This window comes from Schistocerca serialis, chromosome 4 (assembly GCF_023864345.2).
Source record: "Schistocerca serialis cubense isolate TAMUIC-IGC-003099 chromosome 4, iqSchSeri2.2, whole genome shotgun sequence".
NCBI lineage: Eukaryota > Metazoa > Arthropoda > Insecta > Orthoptera > Acrididae > Schistocerca > Schistocerca serialis.
Window position 1 is genome coordinate 125,203,834 of NC_064641.1, and position 14,555 is coordinate 125,218,388.

General features: G+C 40.2%; 1 protein-coding gene across 1 annotated transcript in view; it reads left to right on the forward strand.

The window, feature by feature from the left end:
• Window positions 1-14,555, forward strand: part of LOC126474314 (huntingtin-like) — a 110,471-nt gene that overhangs the window by 51,369 nt on the left and 44,547 nt on the right. Inside the window, exons 8-9 of the mRNA XM_050101780.1 lie at window positions 7,000-7,244; window positions 9,449-9,601. Of these exons, the coding sequence (XP_049957737.1) occupies window positions 7,000-7,244; window positions 9,449-9,601 (398 nt within the window). The remainder of the gene's footprint in view (window positions 1-6,999; window positions 7,245-9,448; window positions 9,602-14,555) is intronic.

Genomic DNA, 14,555 nt, shown 5'->3' on the forward strand with positions numbered 1-14,555 from the left:
GTTACCAACAACGGCCCTCAGTTCACAGCATATGGATTTCATGATTTTTGTAAATGCTATGGCATGCATGCTCGCAGTTCTGGCACGTTTCTTGGTAGAGGAGGTTTAAACACTGAATCTTTCACATAACCCCACAGAAAGAAATCGCATGGGGTTAAGTCAGGAGAGCGTGGAGGCCATGACATGAATTGCTGATCATGATCTCCACCACGACCGATCCATCGGTTTTCCAATCTCCTGTTTAAGAAATGCCGAACATCATGATGGAAGTGCGGTGGAGCACCATCCTGTTGAAAGATGAAGTCGGCGCTGTCGGTCTCCAGTTGTGGCTGTGTCTGTGTATGTGCGGATGGATATGTGTGTGTGTGCGAGTGTATACCTGTCCTCTTTTCCCCCTAAGGTAAGTCTTTCCGCTCCCGGGATTGGAATGACTCCTTACCCTCTCCCTTAAAACCCACATCCTTTCGTCTTTCCCTCTCCTTCCCTCTTTCCTGATGAGGCAACAGTTTGTTGCGAAAGTTTGAATTTCGTGTGTATGTTTGTGTTTGTTTGTGTGTCTATCGACCTGCCAGCACTTTAGTTCGGTAAGTCATATCAGGTATATAAGTAAAGAGTCTTTATGATGTATCTTTTACATTTCTTGCTTTTATGTTTTCATTTTCTTCAAAGGCAAAGATAAAATGTGAAGTGGTAGCCCAGTGTAGAGCCTGTGCCTACTGTCATGTATTTTTGATTTAAAAAAAAATAAAAAATATAAAATATAAAATAAAAAATAAAAATAAAAAAAAAACAGATGATGCTTTTCCTGTCCCTCGGTAAGAGGAAGGTTTCGCCCTCAATTAATGATATTAGGAAGGTAGATGCACATTATTTTAAAGTGTATTCAGCAGTGGCCAATTTGGTTGTGAGAATATGTAAAAAGTTTGTATTTTTGATATGCATCAAAGGAAGAATATAGTATTATTTTACCAGTGAAAAGTTGTATGAGTCACTATTACCAAGTAGTACTGCAATATATAGAAAACCAAGAAGCCCACCTGTGTACTTCAGAGTTATCACGAAAATCCGATTACAACATTATAAAGGAATCAGTCAAGATATTGTAGGTAGATATGGCGATCGGACGTAGTATTATTAATTGGTAAGCATAAATCTAGAAGAGAAAGACTATTTCATTTATGTGGACCTTATATGATAAGATTTTGGCATAGCTCAGCTTATTGTGCTTGTCCGACACACCACTGCAGCTGCAATGTTAGGCATTGTTGTGTAATAACTGTACCTATTAGATCCATTACCGGCTCACCACGCAGCACTGAAATGCTGAAATACTTTCCCAGTTGCCATGTGGACCAGATGCAGAGTTTGACAAGATTGAAGTGCCACGTTTTGCCGTGGACACGGATCAGAGGCACACCCTTGATGAGATCACAATTAAAGTGCATGAAGTAGCAGCAGAAACAGGCTGTGATCCACTACTGTTCGGGATAATGCTGCTGTACAGTGAGTTTGGCCAGAGTACTCATCTACAGACCCTGACTTGGCACGACACATGTATTTTTCATTATGGGACTGTCTTACCATCACTGATGGTGTCATATTGAAAGCTGTGTGGTAGTTCGTCCCACATTCCTTTCCAACATACTGAAGCTCTTCCTCACTGCACATTGGGGAATGTGATGAATGAAGGAAATAGTGGGGCATCATGTGTACTGGCTTGGTGTTGGTGCTGCCATAGAACATTCCGCCCGGTACTGCCAGGCCTGCACCCAGCACCAGTCGGCCCCAGCACAGCATTTCAACCCTAGGCAATGCCCTGACCACCCTTGGCAAAGAGTCCATGATTATTTTGCATGACATTCTGGAGAGCAATGTGGTTGCCAGTTGTCAGTGCCCTCTCCAGTATTCCACACGTTGCATGGGTAGCTGCCACCACCACAACAGCCTCCGTCCCAGCCCTCCCATATCTATTTGCAGTATTGCGGTGGAGGGGGCACCTTCCACTATGGTTACCAACAACGGCCCTCAGTTCACAGCATATGGATTTCATGATTTTTGTAAATGCTATGGCATGCATGCTCGCAGTTCTGGCACGTTTCTTGGTAGAGGAGGTTTAAACACTGAATCTTTCACATAACCCCACAGAAAGAAATCGCATGGGGTTAAGTCAGGAGAGCGTGGAGGCCATGACATGAATTGCTGATCATGATCTCCACCACGACCGATCCATCGGTTTTCCAATCTCCTGTTTAAGAAATGCCGAACATCATGATGGAAGTGCGGTGGAGCACCATCCTGTTGAAAGATGAAGTCGGTGCTGTCGGTCTCCAGTTGTGGCTGTGTCTGTGTATGTGCGGATGGATATGTGTGTGTGTGCGAGTGTATACCTGTCCTCTTTTCCCCCTAAGGTAAGTCTTTCCGCTCCCGGGATTGGAATGACTCCTTACCCTCTCCCTTAAAACCCACATCCTTTCGTCTTTCCCTCTCCTTCCCTCTTTCCTGATGAGGCAACAGTTTGTTGCGAAAGTTTGAATTTCGTGTGTATGTTTGTGTTTGTTTGTGTGTCTATCGACCTGCCAGCACTTTAGTTCGGTAAGTCATATCAGGTATATAAGTAAAGAGTCTTTATGATGTATCTTTTACATTTCTTGCTTTTATGTTTTCATTTTCTTCAAAGGCGAAGATAAAATGTGAAGTGGTAGCCCAGTGTAGAGCCTGTGCCTACTGTCATGTATTTTTGATTTAAAAAAAAATAAAAAATATAAAATATAAAATAAAAAATAAAAATAAAAAAAAAACAGATGATGCTTTTCCTGTCCCTCGGTAAGAGGAAGGTTTCGCCCTCAATTAATGATATTAGGAAGGTAGATGCACATTATTTTAAAGTGTATTCAGCAGTGGCCAATTTGGTTGTGAGAATATGTAAAAAGTTTGTATTTTTGATATGCATCAAAGGAAGAATATAGTATTATTTTACCAGTGAAAAGTTGTATGAGTCACTATTACCAAGTAGTACTGCAATATATAGAAAACCAAGAAGCCCACCTGTGTACTTCAGAGTTATCACGAAAATCCGATTACAACATTATAAAGGAATCAGTCAAGATATTGTAGGTAGATATGGCGATCGGACGTAGTATTATTAATTGGTAAGCATAAATCTAGAAGAGAAAGACTATTTCATTTATGTGGACCTTATATGATAAGATTTTGGCATAGCTCAGCTTATTGTGCTTGTCCGACACACCAGAAAATTTCATAAGAGACAGTAATCAAAATTCCAATTTCAGATCACCTCTTTATTATTTTCTTATCTGCCATTAATTAATTTCATTATTTCCATAAATCTAAATTTTATTTTTTATTATATTATATTATATAGTGGCAATTGTGACAGGACTCAAAATTAGATATACGGAAATAATGAAATTAATTAATGGCAGATAAGAAAATAGTAAAGACGTGATCTGAAATTGGAATTTTGGTTACTGTCTCTTATAAAATTTTCTGCCGTGTCGGACAAGCACAATAAGCTGAGTAATCTTGTAAATGGGTAAAAAATCTTATCATATTAGTTCCACATAAAAGAAATAGTCTTTCTCTTGTTGTAGATTTATGCTTACCAATTAAAAATACTACATCCAATCGCCGTATCTACCGACAAAATCTTGACTGTGTCCTTTACGTTGTTGAAATTGGATTTTCATGATAACTCTGAAGTACACTGGTGGGCTTCTTGGTTTTCCATGTATTGCAGTACTACTTTGAATAATGACTCATACAACTTTTCAGTGGTAAAATAATACTATAATCTTCCCTCGATGCACATCAAAAACACAGACTTTTTACATATGCTCACAACCACTGCTGATTACACTCTTAAAATAATGTGAATCTGCCTTTCGTCATTAACAGAGAGTGAATTCTTCCTCTTACTGAGGAACAGGAAAAACATCTTCTGTTTTTTTAACATTTGAAAATTGAAAATATATGGCGATAGGCACAGGACCTACACTGGGCTACCACTTCACAATTTATCTTTGCCTTTGAAGAAAATGAAAACATAAAAGCAAGAAATTCAAAAGGTACATCATAAAACCACACCAGTCTTCTGACAGAAACATAGCCTGCATACAAATGTGACACTCCCCTTCGCCCTGTGCACGCACGCGTGCGCCCAATCTCACACACACACACACACACACACACACACACACACACACACACAGACAGACATTATTCCCCACAACTAAGTAGAGAGACACAACAAACCTATTAGTACATGAACTTTTCCCCAAATCCATTTCTCTCCTCGCACATCAACATTCTACATGCTTCCCAAAACTCATAAATTTAACAATCCTGGATGCCCCATTGTAACTATTTACTGTGCTCCCAATTAAAGAATCTCTGATCTTGTCAAACAAGGTCTCCAATAGATTTTCCATAACCTCGCCTCTCCTATTAAAAATATGAACCACTTTCTCAACTCTTAATGAATCTAACCACGTGGATCCCGATTTCACCACTGTTGATGCCAGTTCCCTGAACACCAACATCCAACATGCCACTGACGTTGCTACTATCAAATGTTACCTTTCCCAATGTCTTTCTAACTCCAAACCCACCATCTTATTTTTTTTAAATACGTTTATCTAATTACATCCTCACACAAAACTACTTGTCCTTTGAGGGGAAGATATATAAACAAATTTGTGGCGTGGCCATGGGCATCCATGTGGCATTGTCCTACCGCAATGTGTTTGTTGGCCGTCTAGAGGAAAGTTTCCTAGACTCTCAGAACCCCAAACCCTTTGTCTGGTTCACGTTAATTTATGATATGTCTGTCATCTGCACCAAGGGCCAAGACATCCTGTCCTCATTCCCCTACTGCCTCAACACTTTCTCTCCCATGTGCTTCATCTGGTTCTCCTCAGCCCAACATGCCACCTTTCTGGAAGTTGACTTCTACTTTCTGATGACTGTATCTATACTTCTATTAATATCATACTCACTAACCATCAACAGTACTATCATTTTGAAAGCTGTCTTCTCTTGAACACCAAAGTGTTGCTGCCATATAGTCCGGTCATGCGTATCTATACTTCTGTTAATATCATACTCACTAACCATCAACAGTACTATCATTTTGAAAGCTGTCTTCTCTTGAACACCAAAGTGTTGCTGCCATATAGTCCGGTCATGCATGGATGGTATGTCTGCAGTGATGAGAACCTCATGCCAGAATACTGAAGGTCTCGCTAAGGCTTTCACAGGCAGGCACTATTTTCCAAACCTAGTCTGTAAACAGATTTCCTGCACCGTATCTTCAGTATCTCTAGTCCTCCCACCATCTTCAAGAATGAACAACAAAGGAATACCCAGCTCATCATCTAATATCTGCACAGACTGAAGTAACTTAACCATGTCCTTTGCGAGGGCTTTGAATATCAGTCATTGTGCACAGAAAAGAGGGTCAACCTACCCACAATTATTTTCCTCTCTTGTAAAGGGATATTCAGCCGCTGTCATCCAATTTACATCTCTGTATCACACCCATTCCCAAACCTATTGGTATACGGGTCATATCGCTGTGGAAGGGACTGGTGAATGACCTTTCGGATAGTTGGCCATTATGGGTATTGGTGACATGAAACATATGCTGCCTTTGTCAGTGCTTGTGCTATTTTGGGCCATATTGAGTTCAGATACAGGAAATTTGCTACTTCACTTTACCAAATGACTAAATCATTAACATTTTTGAATAAAATTCTTTGGGCCATGTCATTGTGTAACAGTAAAAAGGCAAAAGTGATGGTCAGATTGTTTTTGTAGTAATTGTTTTCAGTGTGATAAAACTGCTGCGTGTTGGTGGTCTTTCATATATACCATCCTATTTCAGTTATCATTTAATAGTCTATGTCACTACTGCGTAATGTCACTTGACAGTCCAAAGTCAAGATCTCTGTGGCAAGGTTGTATGAGGGGGTGCCCAAAAAAACCGGAATAATATTGCTGTGGGCAGAGCTTGTATAGTGCATTTCTGCCTCTATGCGTGTATAGTGCAACTCATTGCCAGTTCAATGCCACCTGTGTTGTTGACCTGGCTTGTTCTGTTCATATGGAGTAATTGTTTTTGGTAGCTCTGTTTTGTTCTTGTTCCATTTTTTTATGATGCCAGACTTAAGTGAGCAACGTGTAGCTGTGAAATTTTGTTTTCCACCCAGTAAAAATGCTGCTGAAACTGTTTTAATGTTGAAAATAGTTTACCAAGATGATGCTATGGGAAAAGTTCAAATGTGCGAGTGCTTTGCTTGATTTAAAAATGGCGACATGTCGATTAATGATAAACCTGTTCAGTACATCCATCAGCTGCCCGAATCATTCAGGCTTTGTTCCCCCGGATCAGACCATCAATCAAACCTTTAATGTAGAAGTTTTAAGAAGACTGCACAACAATGTTTGTCAAAAGCAACCCTATTTGTGGCAGACAGGAGACCGGTTCTTTCACCGCAACTATGCAACTACACACACAGCCATCTCTGTTGTACAGTTTTTGGCTATAAATGGCATGGTTCTGCTGCCCCATGCACCATACTCACTTTACCTGGTTCTGTGCGACTTTTCTTATTTCCGTGCATGAAAGTGGGCATGAAAGGACACTGATTTGACAACATTGAAGAAGTCAAGAAAGAAACGAGGGAGGAGCTGTCAGCCATTTCTAAAGACGATTACAAAAAATATTTCAAACAGTGGAAGCACCATTGGGACAAATGTATTAGTTGGAAGGGAGTGTATTTTAAAGGGGGTAATACTGTTCTGTAAACAGTTTGAAAAATATATATATATATATATCTTTTGAAAAATAATTCTGGTTTTTCTGGGTACCTCCTTATAATTCAGTTTCCTAGTGGTTTGACCTCGGCTGTACGTAACAGTTGTTACTGCTGAAGTTGTAGCAGTTCCTTTGTTTGCTTCACTGTTTTTCGTTATTCTCAGCCAAGCCAAGTGTCACGGCTCTTGCACTGCCTGGAGGGAGTGCACCCTTCACAGAGTGGTCCGCTACTGCAGCTGCTGGTGACGAAGCTGCTGTCCCTGCCACAGCTCGCACTGGCGAGGCAGGCTGCGTCACTGGCTGCCCGCCGTGCCGAAGTGCTGCTGGCTCTGGGCCGGGAGCAGGCACAAGCACAGCTGGCGGCAGAGGAGCTGCAGGCGCTGCTGGCAGAGCTGCAGCACCATCGCAGGTGGGCTTTACTTTGCACAGCTCATTGTTTTACAATTACGTGTCAGGACTAGCTCACATTTGTAAGCAGTCTTCCTCTTAACCTGACTGCATTTTCCTGGGTTGAAGTTTGCCACTTGCTTTACCGATGACAAAGTCTGTGTAATCATTCCTTTCCGTTCTGTTATTACACCCAGATATTTGTGTTTTCCGGTTGTGAATCATTGACATTGTAATTACAGTATGCTACTTTTCTGCTTTGATAGAAGTGTACAGTTTTATATTTGTGGATGTTTAAAAGAAGTTACCTCTCTTTGCACTTTGTTAAAATTTGATCAAGATATGATAGAATATTTGTGAAGCTTTTTCCATGTACTTCCTGATAGATAAGGACGTCATCTGGAAAGACCCTGAGGTTACAATGCATATGGTCTGCTAGGTCATTCACATACAGCATGAACAACAACGGCCCACACACTTCTCGTGGACAAGCTTGCAGTTACTTCTACTTCTGTTGATGACTCTCCACCGAAGATAACTAACATGTCCTACTTTCCAGGAATTCCAGGAAATCCTTAAACCTGTTACAAGTTGTAAAACAGTAGTACTGTCTGACGTACCACATTACATCTGAACTAAGAATACACTGCCAGGAAGGGGGAGGGATTAAAACATCTTGAAAAATGATTCTATTTTGATCCAGTGAAGTGGGATGGTAGATCTACTGATAATGGCTTAAGTGCCACCTGCCAACAGCTGGCATGGTGGCCTAACTATTAGAGTGCTATCTATGTCTGCGATTTAAAATGGAATGCCCATGGTCCTAAGGCTCAATGTGGTGCAGATGTTAAGAGCAACCAGGCACCGTGTCATGCATTTGTGATACCTACAATCCATTTATCAAATTTACCTGCTGCACTGCACCTATAAAGATGAGGGCTCTGGTAGATGGCGCAACAGGTGCCGTGCTGTGTGCACAAGTCATGTGCCCACCACAGGTGTCTCCAGGGACTGGCCTGCGCAGGTGCCAGTGGCAGAAAGTACTAAGTGTAGTGCATCAGCGACCTGGTGCTGCGGTATTTGTCCAAGTATTATGTATAGGGTTATAGCAGTGCTGAATTCAATTAAAATAAGAGGAAGAAATGGGAAACATATTGCTTGAGGATTGCTACACTAAATGTGAAGATGCTGGATAAGAAAGGAAAGTTAGAAAAGATGGAGAGAGAAATGGAGAGACATAATATTAGTCTTTTAAGGTAAGTGAGGCTCAGTAGGAAGGAGAAGATGAATTTGGATTGGTGAAATACAAGATAATTTACAAAGAATCAGAAAGGAAGGAAAATGGAGTTGGAGTTATATACAGGAACCATTAGACAAAATATAGTAATGGTTATTCCAGTTAGTGACAGAGTATTAGAGGTGAAACTGAAGAGTAACTCTGTGGATACATCAATCATTCAAGTTTATGTGCCAATATCAGCCGCAAGTAAAGAGTAAGTGGAAAAAATATATGAGTTGAGTGAGGAAGTCTACAAAGAAAACTGGGAAGTGCAAGGAAGAAATTAAATGATGGGTGGCTTGAATAGTACAGTGGAAAGTGAAGAAGAAACGATGCAGCTGGAGACCATGGCCTGTGAAAGACCAGCGAGAGGGGAGAAAAACTGATAGCCATCTGTGAACAACTTGATTTCTGGATTGTTTGAATGGGAGAAACAAGAATGACATTAAGCAGTGTAATGATTGTTACTGCAGTATAAAGATTATTTTTCTATGATTTTCCTCTCTTTTGTTATTGTAAATTGCGACACATTCAGCATCCCTGAGGGCTCTTCTTGATGAAATTTACAGAACTGGTTGAATTAATGAATTTTGTACCTCTCAGTGTTGTTTTTTCTTTGTCTTTACCGGCAAACACTGTAAAACTAAAAAAAAAAAAAAAAAAAAATCAGTTTCAGACTTCTTAATTTACGTGCAGCAATGCTTCGAGTTCTCTTTTTACTGTCAATGATTTAAGGCTTCTCTATCTATGCTCACTAGTTATTAGTGTTGTGTACTCATTACTATTATTATTATATTACTATTACTACATTTAGTAGTGAGTATGAGATAACATATGCTTTGATTCTGCTTACTGTTTTTGCAGTGCATCTCAATATGTGTTAATAAATTGTTTTTAATTTTGTATATATGGAGCCAAAATTTCATAAAAATATTCTTTGTTAACAGGCATAGTGGTCTCATAAGTGTGTTAAACAAGTTGGCTTCTGAGTGCTACAATTTACAGTCATCTGAATTTGATTCTGGAACAAACATTGTCCCATCAAGTATTCGTAGCATTGTTGTTGACAAGAACTGGTTTCTGGCTCAAGTTAAAAACAGGTATGCCTCATATAGTTCATTAGTTAGATATTTTTGTATCCACATCAAAAAAATTTTGTGAGTTTGTCAGTTGCATAATGGTTGCACATATTTATCAAAAATATAATTGTATGTCTCTGTACCACTTACAGGTTTGTGGCTAAATAGTTGTTTGTATTTAATAATCGATCTATGATACAGAAGGTACTGTCGAAAACAGTGTGGCAAATTGTCTGAAAAACATGGGAAATAGGGATTTTTCAGATAAGTTAAATTTTTGGGACAAGTCGAGGAAATCTCAAAGGATTCTGAAAGACTCAGAGAATTGTGACAGAGCCTGTTAAGAGTTGAACTGTTCATTGACAGAAATGTACTGAGTCATTTTGTGCCAAATCACTCTGAGATTCTGCTTTTGAAACAATTGGTTGTGGAGTCAGGTAAAGAAGAGTGAAAATGGGCATTGAAATGTTGCACTAATTATTTCCTCAATCGCAGCTAACTCCAGCGCACTCCCCGACTCTGGAGAGATCTCTGTTATTTTCCATATGTTCCCGGGCTCAAGGTCCATTATAGGAAATGGAGTGTGATGAAATGTAATGTGTGCATGAGAATTTGTTACAAAACTGTGAATTGCCATTCACTCAGAAGTGAAGGTGAGTTTTTTTCTATTCCATAAAATGTTTAAACGTGGATCCATATTTGAAAATTCGTATTTTGTAGATCAACTATGATTATTCAGGCTTCAGTACTTTTTGTTTACCAAGTTCAGTCCAAACTTTTTCCCAGTTTCGTGGTTCTAGTTAATAATGACCACAGTGTGAAGAATATCTGGTTTAAAACATGTTATTGCTATCAGAGTCAATCGATATTAAATTCCAGTGGCAGTGGTTCAAAGTGTGTTCCTGCAATTACTTCTCATGTACTTGAGGTTATCACATTATGACATGATATAGTGTGGAGTGGTTTCAGACAGTGGTAACTAAGTAATATACAGGGGAAGTAAGAATGCTGGTTGTACATTGAGTGCTGGAGTTTTTATATAATAGATTTCATGTCCTGCCCATTAATCTCAGTTTTGTGAACATATAAGATATTTTTTGCTATCCTACTCTCCTTAATGATTTCTGTTCAAGATATCAGGTTAAACTGTGAACAATTTGTGTTGACTGTGTATCATATTTTGGTGGTGTCCAGTAATGTTGCTTGGTACTGCTTGGTTCACACTGTTATTACACTAACAAAAAACACTATGCAAGGTGATACCCTTAATATCCAAGAACATCGTTGTTAAAGTCAGAAAACTATACTTACATCCTAATGTCCACTGTGACCTCGGCATATATGCAATAATCCCAGCATTGTTCTCAGCATTCCTGGAAGAACACAAGAGGAAGGGTATTCAGAACCAGTTACGATTCCAGTTGGATGTTTTCAGTCGAGTCAAAACATTGCCTGTTCAAAGTGATTTTCATCCTCTGTAACCGGTAGAAGTCTCACAGGGCTAGGTCTGGTGGGTAGTGAGGATAGTGGATTGTGGCCAGGAATTTCTTCATAATGAGCAAGGTGTGTGGAGATGCATTGTCATGGTGCACCAAACAGTCTTTCTTTTTCCACAGCTCTGGCCATTTGCACCAAATATTTTCCATCAGTCAACTCAAAACTTCACAGTGAAACTGCCTGTTGACACTGTAACCAGGTGGAAGAAAATCCTTATGCACTATTCCCCAAATGCTGAAAAAAAGATCAGTATTAACTTCAAGTTGTTGCAAATTCATGTAGCTTTTTTAGGAAGAAGATGACATTTTCCATTGTGATGATTGCTGCTTCGTTTTAGGGTCATAACTACAGACCCAAGATTCATCATCTGTTATGACTCTGGATAAGAATTTTAGAACTCTCAAACTCTTTGTTGCAGATTAGTGCATGTCTGAATCTTGAGGTTTTGTTGGTCAATGCTGAGAAGGCACGGGACAGACTTTGCTGCAGTTCATCTCATGTTGAGTTCATCAGCTAGAAGTCATTGACATGTACCGTACAATAGCCGAAGTTTTTTACAAACTTCATGAATTGTCTGCATTCAGTCCTCATGAATCACATCATGCACTTTCAGAATCATTTCTGGTGTTGTGCTAATTGATGGTTGACCAGAATATTTGTCATCTTACTCAGATTCATGACCTTCCTCAAATCACTTGAACCATACAGGCATTCTTGCTTGACTCAGTGCACTCTCACTCCACTTCAAGGAACCATCCAGGCATTGATCGTGATCATTGTAGAAGAAACCATGAAAAGCCTACATCTGGGTATTAGGATGATGGATGTGAACACTGGTTCTACCGAATGCAGGGCCATTGCCTTAACCATTGTACCACCTCGCTCAGTGACAGGGATGGACTAACATTTACGTATGTTCTCTGTGAGCCACATTATGGTGTGGGGTGAAGTGTGCTTCTGATACTACCACTGTTTCACACCTTTCCTGCTCTAGTTTTGCATGGTGTATGTGAAGAACAACTAACTGTAGCAAGCCTCCCTAGGAGCAGTAATTTTGTGAGTTTCTCATCTTGGTGCATTTGCTACAAGTATCTGGGAGGACTACACTATCTGATCAAAAGTATCCAGACAGCTGTTAGTGGACATTAATATGGGGTGTGTCCATCATTCACCTTTATGATGCCTTGAACACTGCTGAGCCCTTTCAGTGAGTAGTCTGAATGTCTGTGGAGGAATGGCAGCCCATTCTTCCTCAAGAGCTGAAACATGAGAACGTAGTGCTGTGGGATGCCAAGGTCCGGAGTGAAGGTGACGTTCTAACGCATCCCACAGTTTTTCCATCGTGTTCAGGTTGGAACTCTTGGAGGGCCGGTCTATATTAGGGGTGATATTGCCCAAAACCATTGCCTCACGTCTGCTGCTTTATGACAGCACTCTGATACAAACAATTATTGTCTCCGAACTGTTTCTCAACTGTACACAGCACACATGGTGTTTTCTTAAATGCAATAAGGGGACTACACCCTAACCATGAAAACACCACCATATCATAACACCACCTCCTCTGTACTTCACATTGACACTAAACATGACAGCAGGTAGTGTTCGCCAAACAGCTGCCCATCCCAAATCCGTACATCGGATTGGCACATGGTGTAGCACAATTCATCACTCCAAATCACTTGTTTCCAGCCATCCACTGGCCAGTGGTGTCACTCTTTACACCACCTCAAACATTACTTAGTACTGACTGCAGAACTATATGGCTTATGAGGAACTGCTCAACCATTGTGCACCTTTGTTTTTAACTCCCTGTGAACAGTCAGTGTGGTATCTGGACTGCTGGTAGTACTGTGGAACTAACAGGTGATTCATTTCACTGTTCAATTTGATTCTTTTTATATACTACATATTACATATTCCCGACATATTGCCCATGTAACAATGATCAATACAGTACTGAAATAGTTTGCAATATCTGCTCAAAATATTCTGGAACTTTGTCCACAAAATGTTTCTACGTTTACCTTTTACTCACGGTGCATGGTATCCTTCAGAATACTCTATCTCGTCTGTTGTTGCAAATCTTTACCCTTACAACAGGTTTTTCAACTTTGGAAATAAAAAGAAAAGTCTGCAGGGTCCAGGTTGGAGGGTAAGGGGCAGCACAGTGATTTCGTTTCTTGTGCAATAGTTATGCACCAACAGGGATGAATGTGCGGGTGCATTATCATGATGCAAGAGCCACAAATTGTCTCGCCACATTTCAGGCCTTTTCCGTCTCACATTTTCTTGAAGGCATTGCAACACATTCCTGTGGCACAAAATCATCATGAACTAATCCTTTTCGGTCAAAGAAAACAATCAGCATGGCTTTGACATTTGACCTGATGTGATGAGCTTTTTTTGGTCGTGGAGAATCTTTCTTGGCCCATTGTGAGGATTAACCTTAGCCTCAACATCAAAACCATAGACTCGTGTCTCATCATCAGCTATGATTCTCTTAAGGAACATCTCATTCTCATTTGCATGATCCGAAAGCTCTTCACAGATTGCGATGTGAAGGTCTTTTTGGTCTTGACTCATGAGCAGTGACACGAACTTGGGGGGCAACACAGTTCACTCCAAGATGCTGTGTCAGGATTTCATGACATGATCCACCTGAAATGCTACATTCTTCTTCAATCTTTCGGACAGTAAGTCTTTGATTGGCATGCACAGTATTGTCGACGTTCCTGATACGAGCGTGGTTGGTAGACGTTGAAGGGCGTCCTGAATGAGGGTCATCTTTATCTTTCATTCTGCCATTTTTAAACTGTGTGAACCGTTCGTAACACCAAGTACGGCTTAAGCACTCATCACCGTAGGCTTCCTGCATTGTTTGGTGTCTCTCTGTAAATGTTTTCTTGAGTTTCATGAAAAATTTAATGCACATTTATTGCTCCTCTAACACTACCGTCTCAAAATTTTCAGACTAACGTTCTACTCAATAGTGCACTGAACACTAACAGACATACAACAATGAAACTTTCAGCAGTTACTCATTAAACGCAGGCGTATGGAGTAATACCAACCACATTCCACTCCAATACACCATTGGTTGGAAATTGTGAATGTTTCAGAATTATTTGAATAGACTTCGTGTGTTTGTGTCTACAGTTGTAATTTATTTATTTTGGCTTCTGGTTTCAGCGCACAGTAGCATCCTCAGGCCACCTGACACAAATTCACCACACTTGCTCCTTAAGCAGGTGTGTCAAATACAGTTCTTTTGTAGCCATACTCCATAATGCTTGACATTTGCTGTCCACCAGTATGTGAGGTCTGTTTGGACCTGGTTTAGCTGTGCTTGTAGCTTCACATTTCGACCTCACAATAACATCACCCACAGTCGACCTGTTCAGTCTTGCTACTGAGGTGGCCTCCCACGGCTAGTCCACTTCTGAAGCCACTGAGATCTCTTGACTTACACATTATG